Source organism: Podarcis cretensis (genome assembly GCF_951804945.1).
Source record: "Podarcis cretensis genome assembly, chromosome: 9".
Classification (NCBI taxonomy): domain Eukaryota; kingdom Metazoa; phylum Chordata; class Lepidosauria; order Squamata; family Lacertidae; genus Podarcis; species Podarcis cretensis.
In genome coordinates this window covers 979083-1002353 of record NC_137178.1, presented here as the reverse complement: position 1 = coordinate 1002353, position 23271 = coordinate 979083, and the positions used below count along the sequence as shown (strand labels likewise).

Here is a 23271-nt window from a genome sequence, read left to right as displayed (position 1 = left end):
TCAGATCCAGCAGTATTAATCTGAACTTTTAAAAGCACAAAGAGCTGAAAGGGGAAGAGGAAAAGGAGTGTCTTCCTTCAGCTCTTTGTGTTTGTCAAGGGAGGAAAAAGGCAGCTGCCCGCGGCAACTTATGGCCAAGGGGGCAGGGAGTGGGGGCACTCAGAGGTTTCCTGGGTGCCGGGGAAAACCTCAAGGGTCCATGGCTGTCGTGCTGTCAACCCCTGAAACAGACCCTTGGCAGAGGGCAATGGATCCAGGACACAAAATAATCAGAAAGCACAAGGTCCCCCCGAGCACATGCAGAGTGCCTCCACAGACCACAGGTCCTTCCACCCCAGCCTGCTCCCTTCCGCCCATCCGCCCGTCACGAGGAGGGAGGCGGTTGTGACACTGACCTCAGACATCTGCGGGAAGAGGCTGATGGCCAGGGGCAGCGCCAGGCCGAAGGCAGCAAGGCACACAAGGCTCTGCACGGGGAGGGCCATCCGGGGCCGCGACCGCAGGAGAGCCGTTCTGCAAGAAGGAGGGCTGTTGTCGTGAGACCAGCAAGCGCAGCAGGGAGATCCCTCCTCCCCCCCCAACTACCGCCACCTCCCCTGCCCCCTTGGCCCAGCAACACCTGCCTGCAAAGTGGGATCGACGCAGCTGCACAGAATCTCAGGTATACATTGCGAGGGCTTGTTGGTGCGGAAAGAGGCATGGACTGAACATGAGGGTGCCGGGAGAGCCTTGCGGCTGCAGGTGGATGGGGCCAAAGGTGGGGTCCAACACCCTGTTCTCAAGCTGGCCAGCCAGATGACCCCCAGCCAAGTGGGGCTCAGAGGCACCCTACCTCCTCCAGCAGTGGAAGGAGAGGGTTGCCCTCGTGGCTGGAGGCCTCTGACAAGGCTTTCTTCCCACTGTGTGCCTCCCGGGACTCTGCACACCTTGCTCCCCACAATTCCTCCTCCCCAGCTCCCTGGGCCACTGAAGGGCATGTCAGCTGGCCCCACGGCCATGCGGAGCTGGAGTCAGATGCAGGTCAGCAAGAAAGAAAGCAGATCTCTGCTGTCAGTGAAGTTAACTCTTGATTCAAGAAACCAAACAGGCAACTCGGCCTAGTGGTCTCAGCGTGCTTCCCAGCAGGTCTTGCCCCTAGGGAGCAGTTGCTGGGACTGAAGGTCCCTGTCTTCCACCCTCTCTAAGGCTCCTCCTCTCCCGGATGTTTCCCAAGCAGTCTCAAACTGTGTCTGTGCACCTCTGGTCTCTGTTCTGCTCTTCTCATTACCCTGTGAGTTCTTGGAGACCAGAGGAGATGGGAACTTGTCACAGCCCGAGAGGGAGGCTCCCTGGATTCTACAGCAGTCTCTGGACCCCCTCCTCTGCTTCAGCCTCAGCGTCTGAACCGCTCCCTGTCACGGGCTCTTCCTTCTCACTAAACCCTGTTGCCCCTTCAGCATCCGGCACCTCCTCCCTATCTTCTCCCCCTGACCTCTCCTCTGTTTCCCACCAAAGGTCCCCGGCTCTGAGCCGTCTTCCTCTGGGAGTTCCCATGGGGGTTCCCCGGCTGGTGCGCGTTCCACCACTCCTCTTTGCCCAGCCAGTCTGTGACAGCATGTGGGGCTGGGCAGGCAGAGTGTGGCACCTGCTGAAGAGATCCCTGTGACAGCCTCTCTGCTTTGCAGCCCAACCTGCCATCTTCTGGTGGCTAGCTAAACCCAACTTGCACCCACAGTTTGCCTGTGCTTTGAAAAGAGAATCAATGTGGCTGTGTGAATGGCACCAAGCGGACTGGAGTTAACCCCTCTGTTCCTGTTGCACATCTAGAATTTGCCCATCTCCTTGCCCTCCCTGTTTGTTAAGTTAGCTAAGGTGCATTCCCCCCCCCCCCAAAAAAAAAATTTATAGACCACTTCTTCTCCAGGGAGCTCAAAATTACGTACATAGTTCTCCTCCTCCCCATTTAACCCCCACAACAACCTTGAACCTGACAAAGCCCCAGCTGTGGGTCTTGCCATGGATGACCTTGGCCTTCATAGTTTTGTGAGGGTTATATGAGGAGGAGGCTGGTCAGGCTGAGAGACAGCGACTGGTGCAAGGTTGTGCTTCGTGGCCGAGGGAGGGTTTGAACCCTGGTCTCTTCCAGGTCCTAGTCTGACACTCTAGCCACTAGGTCTCTGATAGTGTCCCCCTGAGCAACATCAAGCATTCCCAAGCAGCAGCACAGCAGCTGCGCATCTGGGCCTCCACAATGCGCCAGAGCTGGTGCTTAAAGAACCTAAGAGTTAGCAGGATCAGGCCAGCAGCCCCTCTAGGCCAGCATCCTCTTCCCACAGTGGCTGTGGGAAATCTGCAGCCAGGATCCGAGCACAAGAGCCCTTTCCCCGCCAGCGGTTTCCAGCAACTGATAATCAGAAGCATGGCTGCCTCTGACTGTGGAAGCAGAGCATGGCCACTGTGGCTAGTAGCTATCGATGGCCCTCTCCTCCATGAATTTGTCTAATTCTCTTCTGAAGCCACCACTGCTTCCTGCGGCAGGGAGTTCCATAGTTCACGTGCTGTGCAAAGCAGGACCTCCTTGGGCTCAAAGCCTGAAGAAGCACTTTCCATGTGCTCAAGGCATGCTCTGGTGCTGAGAAACTGGCCCGTGCCATCTCGCTGGGAGCCATGGCAGCGCCCGTTCCTCACTCAGCCCCCTCCTGCTCCCCCCCCCAAAGGCTGCACCCTTCTAATTATGGCCCTGCTGGGCTCCTCATAATCACCGCCAGGGAACGAAACCAATTTAGAGTGTTCGCTGGCTGCGGCTCCCAGGTGCGACTTCCGCCATGGGTGTTTTTAAACTCAGACCAGTTCAAATTACAATGGCTATAGCCTCCTAATTAAGAGGAGTTGTGGCCTGATTTAAAGAAAAAGCCTTAATTAACACATGAAGTGCAATGTCTTAATTGGGAACTCAGATCCTACCATTTGTAAAGTTCAGCCTAAATGACTCACAATTAACCGCCAGGGCCGCCCGTTCCCGGCCTTCAGATCTCGGCTCTCCCGACGGCAGCAAGCCCCAAACGGCCGCCCCAGAGGGGAAGCGGGGCAAGGCTGCGTCCTTCGGGGGAACAGCCTCCCCACACTTGTTGCCTCTGGGATGCGGCCGCTGCCTTGTTAGCAGAGGCACCCCCAGTGAATTTGATGCTTTAAGAGTTAGGAAAAGTCCGGCAGCATGGATGCAGAGCACAGATCTGGGGGCCATGATTTCTCTGGTGGAAATGCAGGAGAAGTTGCAGAATTGCAAAGGCAGCCGCATCCAGGATGGCAAATGGACCAGGTCAGCCTCCTTTGAGACACTGCCTAGATCTGGTAGCAGAGGAGGAGGAGGAGGAGGAGACCCCAGTGTGGTCACCTTGCCCCCAAGGTTTGCCCCACATCTCTGTTTCCCCTTTTTTCTTTTTTGAGCCTGTGGCATATCTGACGCTTTGAAAAAGTGTTGTGGGCACTGCCACAAATATGGCTGCCATGGGGAAGCGGCAAGCCACAACTTGACACGAAGTCAAATCCAGTTAAAAAACAACAACAACTGGTCCTCTTGAATGTGCATGGTTTTTATATGGGATCCTCAAAGACTATCACTAAAGTAAAGTTTTCATTTTTCATTGGGTCAGTAAAATAACAGATTCTGAGTTTGGCACACACATAGCTCACCCGATGGCACAACCACATGGATCCAGCACAGATCCTTAAAGATCCCCTGATTGTGACAATGGATTCCCCTGAAAACTGTAATCAAATCACAGGCCACCTCTGTGTTCACAGAGGCACACTGTGATTTGTTGTTTTGTTGGCATGTCATTTAAAAACCACAAAGATCCACAAGGATCTTTGGAGCAGTGACAGTGCTGGCAGACCTGTGACTTTGACCATGCATAAAACAGGCACCAGTGTGGAGCTTCTACTCAGTGGTGGTTCCTGGGTGGGGGGATCATGCAGATTCAAGAGGGAGTATTCACGGGGGAGAGGGATGCTCTGCTCTGCCTGCACAGCCGAGAAGCAACAATGCTTCCGAATACCTGGAAAAGGATCCTGCCTGTGAGAAGAGGACACTGGACTGGATGGGCCACTGGCCTGATCCAGAGGGCTATCCTTATATTCTTAGTTTTCATAAACTCCATCAATGGGTAGAACAAAGAGATGCAATGTCTGGTTGTAAGAACAAAGCAGCAGTGTAAATAATGCTCTCCTTTTTTTTTTGTAAATTCACATGGTTATGGTCATATGTCCACCATTGTTTGCAAAATATATGATGTGGGAAACTGGATTTAAATCTCCCCTTTTCCTTGGCTGATTCTAACTGCCTCAGATTAACTCAATCTACCCATCCAGAAACTCTTTGCTGGTGCCTGCGCTGTGCTGGGCACCTGTTTTCTTGCAAGTGCTCCCAGCGGCTAGTGATTCCCACTCTGATCCTCAGCACCGCTGCCTCGAAGGCTTGCTCCTGCCAGGCTTTGGCCCTTGCTGCAGGGTCCTGGCAAGACCTAAGACTGCTGTGGGTGGCAAGCGAGTCTACAATCGGAAGGCCTCCTAGTCTCTGCTTCCTCTACGATGACACACATACAAAAAGTTATGCAGACAGTACACCTGCTCCGCAGACACAGCGCATCGCAGATCTTGCAAATACACCTTCATTCAACTTTCAGCACGTCGCCAATTGCGGTTCGCATTTTGCATAATGTGGCAGCTGGCTGCCGGCGTCTTCAGGGGGCTCTGCAAAGTCTTCCATATGGAAGTTGCTCTCGGAACTCCAAAGGAGTTAGCGGGTTTCGTGCTCCAGAATGGCACTTGCCTCCGAGAAGGTGTGAGATGCTAAACTAAATATGACAGGAGCTAACCGAAGGCTCCCAAACTGACAGATTCGGGGCGGGGCGGGAAAGTGTCATGTTTATATTAAACAGAGCTGCTACCGATGCCTCGATTCTAAGGCGGGGAGAAGCTGGCAAAGGGGCAGGGTGGGCGAGAGGGCACAGGGCACCAGGTGGACCTTCCCCACAGACCGCTGGCTGGAGAGCCGGCAAAGACCCGTGTGGACCGAAGCAGCTGCTGCAGGGCTGGAATCACAGAATTATTGAGGTGGAAGAGACCCAAGGAACCATCTAGCTAAAACTGACTGCAGTGCAGGAATCACAGGCTGCCAGCAAGGGAAGTTATCCAGAACACAGAAACGGCACAGGGGTCTAAACCCTGTGGCATCAGGAAGAAGCTGGGGTACACACACATACCCCAAACCGTACAGGACTCCTTGGGATTGAATTCCTGGGAGGGGGGCAAGGGAGCTTTTGAGCCCACATTCCCTTCTGGACAACCTTGGGGAGGGGGCCATGCCAGTGGTGGGCGGGACGAGAGGCAAAAGTGGGAGGAGCAATGAATTAGGCTTCACCTGCAAAGAACCAGGTAAGCTTCTGTCCTCCATCCTGAGGCCCAAGCAGTGTTCAGGGACACATTCCAGCCAGGCAGAAGCACTTGGGGGGTGGCATGGGGAAGGATGTGGCCGGGGGAGAGTGCTGAGGGCCAGACAGAGGGGATGGCGGTCCAGTTTTGGCCTGAGGTTCCCCACCAGAAACTCCTCTTGAGATGGAGGACTGCAGCTAGTGAATAAGCATAGACTTCTTCAAGATGGAAATGCTTCATCTTATTCTTCATTTACTTGCAGTGGAACAGATTCCCTTGGAAGGAAGAGGGCTCTCCTTCCTTGGAGGTTTTTAAATGGTGGTTGAGTGGCCAGGGATTCTTCAGCTGTGATCCCTGCCTTGCCGAGGGTTGGACTGGATGACCCTCAGGGTCCCTCTCAACTCTCCTATTCGTTGATCTTGGAACCATTCACAGGGAGATCCATGAGACTGATTTCCCTGTTGTATCCTGGACCTGGACTCCCCACACGTGATGTGGTGGCTTCCTCAAATAGGAGCCTCCTGGTTTCTACGCAAGCGTCAACGGGGAAGGCTGTGGCCTTGCAGCTTGAGCATCACCAGGCTGGGCTCGAAATAGACGTTGCCTGGCTGGGCCGGGAGCTTCCCTGGAGTGTCCGAGCCGCAGGAGAACAACATGCAGCAGCCTGGAGAACAAGGAACAGCGTCTCCAGGAGCTGAAATGCGCAGCGGGAGGGAAAGAGGAGGAGGGATGCCAAGAAGCCTGGGAGAGACGGAGGAGGCCATGGGCACCTCCAGATGGAGAGAGGTAAAGGGAGGGGGCCTGGAAGGAGGGAGGGGCTGCTGCTGGGTCCAAGCAGAGACCCGCCCCCACCTTCACCACTGCAAGGATCATCAGGATCTGTGCTGGTCTTGAATCCAGGAAGATCACAGCAACCCCCAACAGCTGAGAAATGGGAGCTGCTCCAGTTGCTGGAAAGCCCAGGAGGCGAGAATTGCTCTTGTGCTTCAGTCCTGCTTGCAGTTTTCCCACTGGGGCATCTGGTCAGCCACTGGGAGAACAGGATCCTGGACTAGACCTGCCACTGGCCTGGTCCAGCAGACCCACTGGCAGCAGCTGTGCCTCACAGCAGAGTCTCCAAAATTGTTTGTAAGAGTCTGGTTGATTCCTTGCATTTTCTTAGGAATGTTCTCTATTATTTATATAATCCACTTTGGGGTGTGTTTTTTTTGCAGGGGGTGGGGATTAGACATAAATTTTGTTAAATAACTAATAAAGCAAAACGTGCTTCTTTTTCAAGACAAATCCTAGGACGCCGGGTCTCAGCCCCTGGGTGCATGAAGAGTGCCTCTGGGCATTGTCAAGAGCGCACTTCTCTCTCACTCCAGTTTAACCACATCTGGAATGGGGGGGGGGCATTTCCAGCTCATCCATTAGGTGTGGTTTCTGCACTGGCTGACTCCTTCCCTCAGAAGCCGTCTCCTGGCTCTCTGCCCATTTCAGATTTCAATCAGTCAGCTAATTAAGGAGGTTTAATTAATACTTGCTTCAAAATGATGGAACTATTTGTAATGATAATTTACTTTCAAAACGCGTCACCTTCCATGCTGCCTGTCAAGGAACAGCGCAAGGGGACCTTGGGCCTTCCGTGGCTGGCTGGCACAGGCTTGCCTGAGCAAGATGTGGTTGGGCAAAGGAGGGTCCAGAAAGACCCCACTCCAGGCAGAAAGACCCTGGGGGAAAGCTCCCGTTGCTCTTAACAGAAGGGCAGGGGCTGGTGGGAGATGGAGTCCCCAGTTTCTGGAGGGCAGCAGGCTGGGAAAGGCCGCTGCAGGACCTAAAAGCTGCCGTGGTTCTGGGTTCACCCCCCTTCCCAGTCATTCCCTCCTTGGGAGGCCCTGAACCAAGCGCTTGCTCGGCCTCAACAGCAGGTGGCAGGGAGCTTTGATGTCCCTCGGAAGGTGGCAGAGTCTCCATCCTTGGAGGTTCTCAAGAGGTTGGGTGGCCGTCTGTTGGGGTTGTCAAACTTTGATTCCTGCCCTGAACGGCGGGTTGGACTAGATGATCCTGAGGGGTCCCTTCCACCTCTACAATTCAGTGATCAAGAACGAAATGGGCTGCTCTGTGGCAGTCTCTGGAAAGGGCTCTGTGGGGCAGCGGCTGCCACCATCCCGGAGTAAGTTAGGAAAGTGGCAATTCCTGTATTGCAGGGGGTTGGCCTAGATGTCCGCTGGGCGTCCCTTCACATGGTTCTAGAGTGCCCTTTGCTCTTAGGGGCAATGCCACCACTCCTCTGATCCCGGCCATGTAGGGGAGGGGAGTTCCTTCCCTCCTTCCTTTCTGAGCATCACCCCTCGCCCCACCCCAGACGGCTGCCACTTACTTTTCCAGTAGAGACATGACGATGGGAGGTAGAACCAGTATAGGCATTGGCAGGACCACTCTGGTCAGAGCCGTCTCTAGCAGTGCCTGGGGGGGGCGGGGGGAAGGGGACCAGAAGAAAGAGAAACAGTCACTTCGAGCGCAGGCTGAAGTAGAATAATAATAATAATAAAATAATAATAATAAAATAACGAGCCCAAAATAACTGTGTACTATATATATGATTCTTGTAACAGCTATGTTATATGCAACTTATGTAATCTACACTGTATATATGTATAATCGATGGAAAACCAATAAAAATTTAAATAATAATAATAATAATAATAATAACAACAACATTTTATTTATATCCCGCCCTCCCCAGCCGAAGCCAGGCTCAGAGCGGCTAACAACAGTAAAATAATACAGCATAATAATACAGAAACTCATCGCACACAATTCTGCATGCGCAATTCTACAGAACTTCCCAAAGACAAAACAGAAGAACAAGACATTTATATTCCACCAAGTGTCTGTTTCTTTAAATATGGTCTTTACATCATACATACAATACTAAAATCATGTTTTTTGGTTTTGGGCAAGAGACACGCTGCCCTGGCGTGTGCTAACGGGGCAGTTTGACTTCACCCCAGGAGGCAAACTCCATTGTCTCTCGAGATAGACAGATGTCAACAGCAATATTATGTGGCACCTGTAACAGAGCCATTTCTGCCTACCAAACAAGACGCCAGCAGTGTGGGCACTTGAGCATTGAACATGCTCAGGCTGCAACCCAAATTCCGTAGAGCCTTCGCCCCAAAGCTTTTCAAGCTGCTCCCCTTTGTGGGGGCTTGGCGTGTGTTTTATTGCTCCAGGGGCCAGGGCTGCCAATGGCCACCCTCAGCTCTGGTGGCAGTTCAGTCCTGGTCTCACGCTACAGAAACAAAAGGCTGGGTGAGTGAGGGGGACAGAGCATCCTATCCCGCTTCCACCCGGGTCCACAGCAGGATTCCCCTCCCGCCCCCTCCTCGCCAAAGTTCAAGAAAGGCAGGACTGAGCAAAAGTGAAACCCACCATGGTGCCTGGCGAGCAGATGGCTTCAGGCAGCACCAGCGCGTGAGCAGTAAACTCCGCATCACACACAACAAAGCCCAGCGCTTATAAAAATAAAAAGCAGCCTTGGGAGGCTGCGGTTTGGGGCAAAGGAGCAGCAGGAGGCCTGCGTGGCAGTCATGTGACTTCCTCAAAGCTGGCTAATTGTTTTTTTTTTAAAAAATAATATTTATTAAAAATTTTCCAGAATAAAAAGGAAAGATAGCAAGAAAAAAAGAAAAAACAAATATGATTTACACTTGGTTTCAGTGGCATCTTTCCCGGACTTCCCCCCCCTCCCCCTCTTGTATTCCATTTCCCTTAAATTGATTCCACAGATTCTTACCCCAAATTTTAAAACCTTATTTGTAATTTTAAATAACCCATTTATTCCAAATTAATTTATCTTATTTATCTTAATGAACCATTTCTCCTTATATTTTATATAATTCCCTAAGATCGACCCCATTTCCCTTCCACGAATTCCCCTATTTTCAAACAACAAACATGAAAAAAGAAAAGAAAGAAATAATATATAATTTTACAGCCTTTGGATTCCAAATCCCCCCCCCCCCCCATTCCCCAGTTCCAATCCCCAAAGTTCATCCATTGTCTACTGCCAGCCTGGTGTATCCACGTCTATATCTCAACTCCACTTTGCCGTCTTTTGATAGCTTTTAATTTCAGAAAGTCCAATCTCGAAAAAACTCTCAGAAAAAGTCATTGTTCTTCCATCCAGACCTCTATGTTTAAGAGTCTAACTTAAATTCTATTTCTTGGTCCTTTTAAAGTCTGGATGTTCCAAATACTCCGGCTTCAAATTTGGTCCAGCTCTTATTCCTCAGGTTGCTTTTTCCTGTTCTGCTGCAGAAACCTTCTAATTCAGAAACTTCTTGTTCTCCACAGAGGCTTTTGTTATTCAGGAACATAACTTGCGTCAAGTCCCTTCCTTTCTTCAATAGATAAATCCATTGTCTCCTTTAGTATAGAAACCTCTGTAGACAAAATAATGCTTCGTTTTTGCAGCTTTCCCAAGAGATAACAGATCCTGCTCAAATTCATAGTATTTTTCCACTTGCTGCTACTGTTGCAATGTCCCAGCCTCCCTCTAGAGGGAATATGGTAACTTAATTTCTTTCAAAATCAGACCCAAAAGTCAAATAACTTGTTGCCTTTATTTCCAATAATTTATGTCCAAATTGTAACAAATCTAACCAGCAAAGCCATCGTAACAAAGTTCTTTTATTTTCCTGCTTTGACAGCTACTTTGACAGCTGTCAAAGTTTCTGTGTCTCTTCACCAGTCTCTCATAGCGGATCGTTCCCGGTTCCCGGGGGGGTTGCACTTTAGTTCCCACAAATCAGTCTTCTCCTCCAGCACAATTATTGTAATTTCCCTTCGTGAAGTTAAAATTTTTTTTCAGGTAAACAAGTTCATCTCTCGATCTTAGTTGTCAAATCCTTGCGTTGAGCCATCTACAACAGGGGGGGGCAGACTTCCTTTTTGCACTCCCCCCGCTCGCTCCAAATTCAAAGATCAAATTTCCCTTTTAAGTCCAATCAATTTACTCACGGGTTGTTCCTTATAGTCCAAATCCGAAATTTTCAAAGAAGAAGTCGTTGCTCTCCGCCGAATGGCATGTGGCTTCGCTGGGCAGGGGAAGCATTGGACTCACAGCACCACCCCCCCCGTCACCCGCTCCGCAGCCTTTAAAAAGGCTCCTTCGCGGGTCGGGGGGGCGCAAACGGTGCCCGCCGAGTCACCAAGTCCATGGGCATCTCCGCCCATGGTTTTTGAGGGTCCCCGCGTCGCCGGCACGGCAGGACCCGACCCCTACGCAGCCGACTCCCTCCGGAGCTCGGAGGGAGTCCGCCATTCGGCGATGGCGCCGACCCGGAAGTCCCCAAAGCTGGCTAATTGAAAGAGATTGCGTGGATTCTCATCGGACAGGTGTCAGTCCTCTGCTAAGGCAAAAGGGGCCAGAAGAGGATTATTTTGGGCTTGGACCCTCCACCCAACACAATGGCAAATATTATTATTATTATTATTATTATTATGATGCCACCCATCTGATTATTCAGATGAGTGGCATATAAATACAGTGGTACCTCTGGATGCGAACGGGATCCGTTCCGGAGCCCCATTCGCATCCTGAATCGAACATAAGACGCAACTGCAAGTCTGCGCATGCGTGGGTCGCGTTTCGCTGCTTCCACGCATGCGCGTGACATCATTTTGAGCATCTGCGCATGCGCGAGTGGCGAAACCCAGAAGTAACGCGCTCCGTTACTGCCGGGTCGCCGCGGAGTGCAACCCGAAAATATTTAAGCTGAAGCGTATTCATCCCGAGGTATGACTGTATATTATTATTATTATTATTATTATTATTATTATTATTATTATTACCACCCTTGGCAAAGTCAGTCAAAAGCGCCTGTGCTTCCCGTGGTTTTTCTCAGGCACAAGCTGAGGATGCAGAAGCGCCAAGGAAAAGAAGACGGAAAGTCCCAGCGCAGTTGTGCGCAGATGGCGGAGTTCAGGAGGCTCCTAAGGAAACCAGCCAGGTGTTGGAGGCAGCCGGGAAACAGCTGGCGCACGTTTCCAGAGGCAGTTGCTAATGAATTCCAGGAAGGCGGGGGTTAAAAAGTCCTGCAGTTTCCTCCCACTCACTTTTTTAAAATTAAAAAAAATAAAAATAAAGCTGTGTGTTTTCTCTGCCAGCCTGGAGCTGTAGTTGAGGTTCTCCTGTTCTTCCTGGACAACTGCAGAGGGGAGCAAAAGGGGCACCTGGAAGCACAGAGAGCGGCTGCTCTGCCTCTCCGGAGGCCCCGAATCCAGTTCCCTCTTCCTAAGCGCAGAGACAAGAGCGCTTTGCTCCTCCGTTACTGCTCTGGCTGCACAGGCCCACCAGAGGGGGCTGCGGGGGCAACGGCGCATGGCTCAGAAAAGACGCTCTTCTTTCTGTCTGGCTAGAATGCGTGGGGGGTGGGAATGCAAAAGGAAAGCTCCCGCAGGCTGCCCTTTCGACCTGCCGCCTGACACCCTCTGCAGGCAGGGGGAGCCTCACGTGTAAAGGCTGGCCAGGCCCGTTGGAGAACAAAGAATGGAGCCTTGGCTTGTGAAACTCCCTGCCACTAGAGACTCAGCTGGCACCTTCTGTGCAGACTTTTATACGCCCGCTGAAAACTTTTCCATTCTGCTAGGCCTATGCAGGTCATGAATACACCCTTCCCCAGAGGCTAGCTGATGTCTGGTATTAGTTTTTTATGGTTTTTATTGTATGGCTTTATGCCTTACTGTAAATCACTTTGATGTTTGTTTGTTTATGTATGTATGTATGTATGTATGTATGTATGTAAACCACCTTCCATCTCAGGGCAGTTCACAACATAAAAATACAAGGAACACCTACTCCAAAATACATAATGAAAACAAGGTGGGGGGAAGCAAACCAATAACCCCCCTCTCTCCCACTATGAAATAGTGGCATAGAAATATTTTTTAATAAATAAATAGAAACCTCCAGCTGCTTGCAGGCCCCTTCCCTGGGAGCGACAGGACCTGCTGATGTTCCCTCGCTCTGAGAGGGAATTGTACCAGGCAGCGGGTGGGCAAGAAACATGGCTGCCTGGAGAACGGGGTGTGTGTGTGGATTCAAATAAAAAATAAATAAATAAATAAAACCAGGTGACAGGAAGATTTGCGTGCTAAACACCCCCAGGCAGGGAGGCTCGATGATTTTCGGATCCTTCTAAAAGTGTGTGTGGAGAGAGAAAGAGTTTTAAGAAGGGCAGAGGCAGCGATTGGGCCCTTGGACCACTGCATAATAAGTCAACGTCTAGCTCTGTTATTTCCATTGGATCACAGTCCTCCTGGACGATGGATGTGCAGGGGTCCTTTAACGGACTGAGTAGACTGAACAGAGTGATCGATTTTGAGCTATTGGGGGGGGGGGAAGCGTGATTGCGTGTGCATGCATGTGAACATAATAGCGTTCAGCATATTTTTAAGTTGCTGTTTTGTAAATGCTGTTTTATAGATTATGTTTTATGGATTTGTTAATTATACATAATATGATTTTTGCTGTACCTGTGATGCTCTATTATGCTATTGTCATTTATTGTTTTGTAAGCCGTGTTGGGATTTGTCTGACTGGAAAGTGGCACAGAAATGTCAACAATCCATCAATCAATCCATCAATCATGGACCTGCAGGACTGCGGGTTCTGACGTGGGGTCCTGGTGTGGCTTGCCTGGATCAGATCAAGTGAGTCTGCTTTGGAATCTGCGTTCTGTGGATTCCTCCTCCTCCATCCTTCTTGGCCTACCCCACCCCGCAACCCTCCCAGTGCATGGATCCACAGGCCAAAGCGATCCTGATTCACCCAAGGGAATCCCACGGCACCTACATGTTTGGCAGCAATTCTGGAAGACCCGACCCTGTTCCCATCGCTGTCCAGTACGTCGATCCCCTCCTCCAGCTCCGTGTGTCTCATCAGGACCACGTTGCAAATATTGGCACTGGCTGCGAGGGGAAGAAAAGGAGAGCGCAAGCGGCAGTCAGGATCAGGCCGTGCCATGAAGGGAACTCTTTATTCAAAGAAACGAAACAGCTCGGGCTTCGTGAGCACAGCATCTCTTCCCAGTAGACCTTGCCCTGATGAGGCAGACAGAAGGAGGAGGAGACATAAGGAGCATTCTCCTCCCCAAGCAATCAGAGACTCTGATGCCTTCTCGGCCTTTGCTCCACCCTCTTCATACCGCTTCATGTTCTAGGAGACCAGGGTGGAGGAGAGCTAGACGCACAGGAGGAGACCCCTTGGCTTCTTCAGCAGCCTGCCTCTACTCTGCCTCTTGACCCTTCATATTCTGGGCTGCTTTCTGCCACAGCCTCTTCCCGCTCACTACCTGCATTTAGGAGCCCCAGAATCTAATAATAATAATAATAATAATAATAATAATAATAATAATAATATTTACTGTATTTTTTGCTCTATAAGACTCACTTTTTCCTTCCTAAAAAGTAAGGGGAAATGTGTGTGCGTCTTATGGAGCGAATGCAGGCTGCGCAGCTATCCCAGAAGCCAGAACAGCAAGAGGGATTGCTGCTTTCACTGCGCAGCGATCCCTCTTGCTGTTCTGGCTTCTGAGATTCAGAATTTTTTTTTTCTTGTTTTCCTCCTCCAAAAACTAGGTGCGTCTTGTGGTCTGGTGCGTCTTATAGAGTGAAAAATACGGGTATATCCCGCCCTCCCCAGCCGAAGCCAGGCTCAGAGCGGCTAACAACACTAAAATAATACAGCCTTCTAAAATCAATTCATTATAGAGCCATACATTGTAGGGTTGGAAGGGGCCCCCAAGGGTAATCCAGTCCAACCTTCTGCAATGCATGAATCTTAGTTGGAGAATTAGCTCTTAGCGTCTGTCGGTTCTTCCGACTAAATGTTAGGGAGAACTTTCTGACAGAGGACCAGACCAGTCCCTCCGACTACCTCTTGCCTTGGCCTGGTTCTGCCTAGCCCAGCCTGATCGGCAGGCATTTCAGGCAAATCTTCAAAGCCTATATTTTCATAACAGAAAGTTTAATTAACTGGTTTGCCCAGGATTCTGATGCAAGAGATTCCGGCCCCCAGAATAACAAAGCGGCAATTAGCAGGAAGATGGCCAGAGTCCTGGCACACCATTAAGTGTGTCAGTACACAAATAAAAGAAGCAGAGAGCTAATGAAGGGCTGAGCAAATTAATTGTCGGCCCTCAATCAATTCTGACTCCAGTTTAAGCTCCTTCTCTTAACACCTTGGCATAATAATAGAACAACCTGACAGAGATCCCCTCTCGCCCTGGCTGCTGGGGCCAGTGGGCTTAGTCCACAATCCGAAACATTTTCTTGTTGGTGCTGCTGATCTCTTGATGAACGGCTCAAAAGGGGCACATCTGATCTAAAAATTTCCGCAACATAAGGAAGGTCATTCCTCCTTTTCTTCTTCCTCCTCCTTCTGCTCGAAGTGCCATGCACAGAGAACAAAGAGGCCACCTTTTCCCATCCATCCCCAGGTGCAAAGGTGTCCAGAGACACACCTGGTTCAGGTAAGCATCCCTCTCCCCCTGCCTGCCTCCTGCATACAGTTATGGAATCCTCACCAGCACCCCCGTACCCAACAGTCTGGGACATCGTGAGATGCAACAAGGATGACTCTTTCTTACGTAAGTGCATGCTAAAGAGCCCAGCTGCAGGTGGAGCAAGGGGACCTACCTGGCACCCAGCACCCTATTTTCCACAGAGAACAACCAGATGCCCCAATGGGAAGAGCCCACAAGTCAGGCTTGAGCCCCACAGCCACAACTCCCTCCCACTGGCGCTCTCCAGCCGCTGGCTGGCACTTACAGAAAGGCTGCCTGTGACGCAGCACAGCCTCATCCACCGTCAGTCGGTCCAATTCCCTTGCCAAGCCACCCAATTCAATTTGTTTTCCTTGCCACCAGGCGGGCAGCGCCCATGAAACCCCAGCCACACACTGTATTTTTAAAATAGCTTTTTTTAATTCCTGTTTTTCGTAAAACAAACCAATAACCAATACCAATAACCCAAGCAGATGCAGGGAAAAGCTAAAAGAAAGATCTTCTTTTGCTATATTCATTTTTGTTAATTTGAGTGAGCCCTTTCCTATGGAGCTAGGAGTTCTGGCTCTTCCATCTTCTTAAGTCGACCAGAGGTAAATTAAGCCCCGACAGCAAGATGAAGCCAGATTTTGCTTTTCCCTCTGAAAACGGGCAGAAATTTGCACCTTTACGTATAAATTAGCATATGCAAATTTGTACTCTGGGCCAAATAATTGGGTGCCCTCTTCCCACCTTGAATCAAATCTATGCTTCCAGGTGCCATAAGAAAGCTGCAGAGATAGCGCAGGATAGTGCGCACCCCAGAAATGATCTCTTTCAGCTTCTGCCTTCCGGAAGAAGGTCCAGGGTTATAAAGACCAGGACTAGCCGCCTGAGAAACAGTTTCTACCCGAATGCAATTTTGGTTTTAAATGCAGTATAAGGAGTCTCTATGGGGTACCAGAGTTTTTAGGGGGCTAACCAGGTTGGGATAGCAGGGATAGCAGGCTTGTTGGTTTTTGAATGTCTTATGCAGATTTTTTCAATTTCGTTGTTCTGTATGGGACAATGACAATAAAGATTATCGTATCGAATCATAAATGGGACTTTGGGGACAGCCCTTCCAAGTGCACCGTGGAAGCCCATTTTCTCTACAGAAGCAGAGAAAGAGGGGAAAGTATGCGCCCCCTTACCTACAGCGGGGAATGGCACAAATCTCTGGATCAGGAGCCGGGTGGCCGGAGTAAACTGATTAGCTCTCTGGATCAGAACGTTAAGGCCCACCTGCAGGAGAAGGAAGGGGGGGGCAAAGAAGCCTTGAGGAGAGCCGGGGGGGGGGGCAGAGCAGCCACAGCCCAACCCCACAGGCCACCACCATCGGTAATATTCACAGACCGCTTAATATGCAAAGTACCTAAGCAGTTTACATAAAACACAATAAGGTCACTAAAAAAAGGGGGGTGCGAATGTACATACAACATTTAAAACCAAAAATACCAAGAAAAGCCATCAGTAAAATAGCAATAGATAGCAAAACAAGCCCAGCATCTGCTTCTGGGGTAACTCTGATCACAACCAGAGGTTTTACTATCTGTGACCCTGCCAACTCCTAACACGGAATCATTTTAATCGGTCATTCTAATTTGTCAATGAACAACCTCCTCTGGGAGATCTGCACAGTTCAAACGACATGCAGTTAAAACAATCAAATGTTAAAATCGACTATGTTTCAAATAGCAATCCGTATGTTGACAAAGGCTGAAATCCAGCCTCCCAGATCCTCAACTTGGGAGCAAGATTCAAGGAATGGAAATTAGTTTACAGAAGTTTCTTGCGTTATCTGTGTGTGTTTATTCTCCCAGGCGAGAACAAGGAAAGTGGGGGGTGCCTACTAGGGTCTCCTCCCGCACAGGGGACTTTGAGGTGCTGGGGGGGGGAGAGGGAGGATTTAGGGCTTGAGGAGAGACCATTGTTTTGAGGTTCGCATCACAAAGGTGTAAAGGCCAGACCAGGGCCCGTGGGGCTGAAAGGACTGGCCCCCAGAGGCCAGCCCACCCCAGGCGGGAGGGCTCCTTCCTAAGGGGCCGCAGGAGGGCCGAAGGCGGTGGGTGGCCTCCTCCTTCATCTCAACCTGATTATGGGCTATCGCAGCAAATTTGCAGGCTGACAAGGCAGCCCCTGTGCGCTGCTCCTCCTCCTCGCAAACAATTATCAAGGCGAAGGAGCAGGCATTAGGGAAAGCCACAGGGGTGCCCTCACCTAGACAGGAGGGTGAAAAATGGTGTCGCTGTGGGGGTGTAATGGCCGGGGGTGGAGAGAGAAGGGGGCAGCGGACGACGGGCAGCAGAAAAGGAGCCTAGAAGAGAACCTGGCAGTGAATTTACAGGTGCAGGGAAGGGGGGTGAGGAAGCAGACAGCTGCACAGACTGCCACCCCCCACCATCGGCCCTCCATGGGGCCCTTGGGTGTGTCATTGCTGCGGAGTTTGGGGCCACCTAGAAAAGCAGAAAAGAGGGAAGAGGTGCTCCAACTGCCTTCTCATTCCCTGAATCCACGCCAACCCTGACCTCTGTATCTGCAGACTCAGAAACGTCGCCTGCTAGGCTCTGAAGGAGAACTGCCAGAGGCCACAGGCAGGGGCCAGGATTAAGAGATGGGGGTTTCCCCCATGCACCTGGCAGAGATGGCCTGGCAGAGGTGGCGGAAGGAAGTGCCCGTCCTGCGGGCCAGATCCAGTCCCCCATTCCTGCCCTACAGATTTGGCATATGGGCTACAGCAGCTTTTGCCAAACAGGTGCTCTCCAGATAGACAACGCCTTCTATGCGTCTCAGACGTAGTCCAAAACATCTGGGGGGCACCAGGTTGGGGAAGGGTGTGCTACAGAATCCTCGCCTTCTTATGCAGCTGACTCACAAGCCCCCCCTGGGGACGCAGGTGGCGCTGTGGGTTAAAGCCTCAGCGCCTAGGGCTTGCCGATCGAAAGGTCGGCGGTTCGAATCCCTGCGGCGGGGTGCGCTCCCGCTGCTCGGTCCCAGCGCCTGCCAACCTAGCAGTTCGAAAGCACCTCCGGGTGCAAGTAGATAAATAGGGAAGGTAAACGGCGTTTCCGTGTGCGGCTCTGACTCTGGCTCTGGCCAGAGCAGCGATGTCACGCTGGCCACGTGACCCGGAAGTGTCTCCGGACAGCGCTGGCCCCTGGCCTCTTAAGTGAGATGGGCGCACAACCCCAGAGTCTGTCAAGACTGGCCCGTACGGGCAGGGGTACCTTTACCTTTACCTTTACACAAGCCCCCTATGCATGGATCTTGGACGCTTCTTGACTTTTCTAAACTGCTTATTGTTGTAAATGACGTCTGCAGCTGCCGCTCTTCTGGGCAAGAACCATGACCTGGAAACCCTTCTCAGAGCTGCTCTTTGGCCCTCCAGGCCCTCTTCTGACACCAGTGGCCCCCTGCATTCTCTCTGCCGCCCAGGGCAGGCTGTGCACTTGCGGGGGGGGGGGGGGGGCGGGGAGAGACCTGGTTTTAATTAATACAAGATCTTTTGCAGACCACTGGGAGGTGGGGAATGGCACTTGTTTTCAGGTCATCTAGTCCTAATGGGATCACCCTAGGAGGTGATTTGCTGCTAATTGACATCAGAGTGCATTTAATGAGGCCTAAGGCCTTCGAATCTGGGGAAGAAAGAAGCAGGCCATTCTCTCTCTCTCTTCCAGCCCCCAACATCTTCCTTTTTCGAACAAAAGGTGTGGCATAAACACCTGTTTGAGGAACATAATCACATACCCTGTTCTCCAGGGCAAGACTCTTCTCACCCATTGAGAGCTAGCAGTGCAAAGGAACTGAATAATGACTAGCCCTGGCAATGGGGAGGCATTGGCAAGCGACCAGGGCGCAGCCACGGCTGGCAGCGCCTCCTGCGAGGTGCCAGGTGCAAAGGCACAGTGTGCCAGCCGGCAGAGGAGGCCATCCAGAGGGGCTGGGCCCAGAGCTAGGTCTTTGCCCAGGTGCCCAGCGGTCAGAGCACACCGACAGAGAGAAGACGAAAGGGTTACCCACTGCGATTGAGACAGCACTTATGACAGCTCCCAAGTAGCCCTGGATGAACTTGGACGTTGGAGAAGGCTGCAGGAAGAAGAACAAAAGCAACGTGTCAGCCAGAACATGCCACCTGAAGCCCAGCTCACAGGGACTGCAAAATAAAATAATAATAATAATAATAATAATAATAATAATAATAATAATAATAATAATATTTTATTTATACCCTGCCCTTCCCGGTTCAAAAACCGGGCTCAGGGCGGCTAACAACAAATTTAAAACACTTAATTGTAAAAGCAGCATAAATTCCAGTATAAAAACATGAATAACAGTAAAATTCATACAAGAGGAAGAACATGGCGTCCTCCAGGCATGCTCTGGGCATGGCTGTGTGTGTGCAGATTGAGGGAAGAGATGGGACTGTGCCAGTGCCAGGGAGAGTGCCCCTCTGTACTGGTGCCCCTGGAAACATGGGGAACTTGTGCCCCACCTGTTCTGACTTGTGCGCACGCTGCAGAAGCACCAAGGAAGGGGTCCCCACAAGAGCACAAAAACCACTGGGGCCCACAAACAGGATAAGTGGAAATGAACAGAACTGAAAGATATAACAAGGCAATACATTGCAGGTCTCAGGGATGGTGTAAGTGGCTGGACTCTGCCCCTGCGCCATCCCTGAGCTGTTTCATCCAATCCACGGCAACTGAGCCTCCTGTCAATCACAACAGCCCAGGGCAGCAGAATCTCTTCGGGAAGATCTCTGGGAGCTGATGCTCTGATCCAGGAGCCTCTGGCCAGTGGGACCAGGTGGGGGCCAGAGGTGCAGGCCAAGCGCTTTCCAGGGGAGAAACTTACATCAGCTTCCTTGAAAATGGCGCACACGTAAAACGACCGCTCACCTTTGTCGCATTTCGGTTTGCATAGTTGACACAGGCATTGTGGCTCTGATTCAACCACTAAATGACAAAACAGAAAGAAACAGGAACAAACAGCTGGTTAAAAGAGAGAGAGAAGGAGGGAGAGGGCGGGTGGGCAGGCAACAGCAGCACAATTGCTGAAAAGAAGGAGTTATAGCAAACATGCAGGAAAGCAGCATTTCCAATTATGGCTACCGCTGGGAAGGGAAGTTTTTGTTATCAAATCCAGACAATGGTGTTATGTATCCGCGAAAGAACAAGCCCTGCAGAGAGGGCCACCTTTGGCAGATACAGCACTCTCTCCCTTGTTCTCTCACACGCACACACACACACACACACCCGAAGCGCACACTCTGGAGCCTCTCTTGCTAACTTAGACCCCGCGAGCCCAGAGCTCCTCCAGCCCAGGGGCAGCAGTCTGTCCCAACCGAGTTCCTGTGCTGGGAAAATGGGGAGGGGGCTCCTGCATGGCCACAGAGTACCTTGGGGCTCCTGCAGTACAGTGGTCCCTCGGCTTACGTACTTAATTCGTTCTGGAGGTCTGTTCTTAACCTGAAACTGTTCTTAACCTGAAGCACCACTTTAGCTAACGGGGCCTGCTGCTGCTGCCGCGCCGCCGGAACCCAATTTCTGTTCTCATCCTGAAGCAAAGTTCTTAACCTGAAGCACTATTTCTGGGTTAGCGGAGTCTGTAACCTGAAGCGTATGTAGCCTGAAGCGTATGTAACCCGAGGTACCACTGTACACAGGTTTGCCCACTGTGGCTGTCGGGGGCTCCAATAAAGCCCCCTGCCCTCACATTCACCTGAAGAGGAACCCCTGCCATCTCAGAAGCTGCCTTCTCCCCCAGAGTCGGACCAGGGTCTCGTCCAGCTCAGCACAATCTACTCCCTCGCTGGTACACAGGAATCCCTGCCTGATACATCTTTTTTTGTCAGGACAGGGACAATCTGGCCACTGCAGTTCATGCGCCTATAAACTCACAACCAGATGGCACAATGCGCATGATGCATGGCTGCCTTCATGCTTGGCCCAGAAGGTGCGTCCAGTGCAGAACTCAGCAGGCTGCGGTGCTAAGCACCTATTTCGCCATGACTTTAGGAGCTGAACTGATGGCCAGTTAGATACGGGACAACGTTCAAGATGGTATTGAGGACATATAAGCCCCCAAACCACAAAGGGCCTGGATACCTGGCTGACCCCCTTCCCCCCTGAGCCTTCAGAGGAGACACAGAGGATTGCTGTCTAATGATTTCTTAGAAGGGAGCCTTCTCTGAAGGTGGAACCGGCCCTTTAGGCCTCCATTGCCATGAGTTTCAAAATGACACCTGATGGCTCCCTTCAGCCAGTGTGGTGTAGTGGTTAAGAGCAGTGGACTCGTAATCTGGTGAATCAGGTTCGATTCCCCGCTTCTCCACATGCAGCTGCTGGGTGACCTTGGGCTAGTCGCACTTCTTTGAAGTCTCTCAGCCCCACTCACCTCACAGACTGTTTGTTGTGGAAGGGAAATGAGATTGTTAGCCGCTTTGAGACTCCTGAAGAGGAGTGATAAAGTGGGATATCAAATCCAAACTCTTCTTCTTCTTCCTTTACTGGACTTTTAAGAAGTTCTCAAACTGGGCTGCTAAGTTCTTGCCTCACCCAGATTTCACTGATTCAGGTGGCGCTGGCGTATTTGTGGTTTCAGACCTTGCTTGCTATTTCCCTTTGCCCTTCTTTTGCAGACTGCACTGCTTTTTGGTATTAAGTGTTATATAGAAGTATCTGGAATAAATAAATAGATGAGGCAGGCAGGCCTTCCCTCACCCCTGACATCCAGGAAAGATGTGCCGGAGGGTGTGTTTGGGGGTGGGGGGTGTCCCTGAGCAGCCCAGCTTCTGCTGGTGCCAAGGCCTCAGGGGCTCCCCTCTATCCCCTGCAGAGCTGCTCTGGGTGGCGCTTACCTCCGTCGGGGCCCTGACATGACCTGGGCTGCAACCTGCACCCTAAAAACTGGCTCTGCACTGCTCTCTCTCTCTGTTCCTCTCCAGTTGCCGGGCAGAACCTGGGAAATGAGGCTGAGAGGAGAGAAGAGGGGGAGAAACAGAGAGGAGTCAGAGAGGAGGGAGGAAGAGGGTGGGGAGAAAACTGGAGGGGGAGGAAGAGGAAGAGGAAGGGCAATGACAGCAAAAGCGAAAAGGAGGGGAGGGGAAAACTTTACAGAGTGGGGGCAGAACAAGAAGCTGTCCAAAGAGGAGGTCCTCACTGCAGAGGCCCCATTTCCTCCAGACTTCCTGCGGAAAGTTCAAAGGTACGCGCGATGCTCCTTTTGCTACCTTTACTTGACTCTCAATGCCAAGCGCAGCAACATCTAAGGCCAAGCAGACTCTGCACCAAAGGTACTCCAGATTCCGCATCCGTTTGTCTGATTTCCTCGGCTCCTGGCTCTTCATACCGAGGGGAAAAGGTCTTAAGACTTTCCCCACCTGACCAGGCACTGCCCACACACTCCCAAGCACATCTCCACCAACATGAGGACTAGGAACTTGCTGGCTGATTGAAAGGGAAAGGAAGATCACCAGGACACTCGATCCAGTGCAAGGAAACACAGCGCTTCTATCTGCTATCCACAGGTGTCTGGAATGCAGACCTGCTTGGACCCTTTGGGGGTGTTGGGACACAGCCAGGCAGGTGCGCTAAGAAAGATCTTTTGCATTGAAAATCCAATGTTTTTTATTTCTGTTGTGGAAGGTCTCCCAAGGAACAACCTCCAGAGTTCCCAAGGCATCCCAAGACATTTCCTGCCCCCATCAAGATGCTCACCCTTCCTTCGCGATCCTCACATCTTTAGACAGAAATGTACCGTATTTTTCGCTCTATAAGATGCACCCAACCATAAGACGCACCCAGTTTTAGAGGAGGAGAACAAGAAAAAATATATTCTCTCCCTCTCTGCGCAGCGCCTCTCCAGCAAAGCGCGAGGAGAAATGGAAGGGGCTCCGTTTCTCCTCCCGCTTTGCTGAAGGGACACTGCGCAGCTTTCCCTCTCTGCGCAGCACCCCTTCAGCACTGAAGAGGCACTGCTCAGAGAGGGAAAGCTGCTCAGCGCCTCTCCAGCAAAGCGAAGTCAGAACAGCAAGAGGGATGGCTGTGCAGCAAAAACAGCGATCCCTCTCGCTGTTCTGGCTTCTGGGATAGCCGTGCCAAGCCTCTTCAGGGCAGGGGGAGCGTTCCTCCCGTTGCCCTGAAGGGGCTTTGCGTTGCTTTCGCTGAAGCCAGGAGAGTGAGAGGGATCGGTGCGCACCAATCCCTCTCGCTCTCCTGGCTTCAGCGAAAGCAACATGGCTATCCCTAAAGCCAGGAGAGCGAGAGGAATTGGTGCGCAACGATCC

The 23271-nt window shown here is 51.2% G+C and overlaps 1 protein-coding gene across 3 annotated transcripts in view; it reads right to left on the bottom strand.

Annotated features, from left to right (window-relative positions):
* Nucleotides 1-23271, bottom strand: part of SFXN5 (sideroflexin 5) — a 95611-nt gene that overhangs the window by 27027 nt on the left and 45313 nt on the right. For all 3 annotated transcript variants that reach the window (XR_013842468.1, XM_079991128.1, XM_079991129.1), the window contains 6 exons: nucleotides 19883-19939; nucleotides 19005-19070; nucleotides 16139-16229; nucleotides 13256-13371; nucleotides 7775-7860; nucleotides 396-513 (listed from right to left, as the gene is read on the bottom strand). Coding sequence is in view for 2 of the 3 variants with exons in the window: in XM_079991128.1 (XP_079847254.1) it covers nucleotides 396-513; nucleotides 7775-7860; nucleotides 13256-13371; nucleotides 16139-16229; nucleotides 19005-19070; nucleotides 19883-19939 (534 nt within the window). In the remaining variant the exon portion in view is untranslated. The remainder of the gene's footprint in view (nucleotides 1-395; nucleotides 514-7774; nucleotides 7861-13255; nucleotides 13372-16138; nucleotides 16230-19004; nucleotides 19071-19882; nucleotides 19940-23271) is intronic.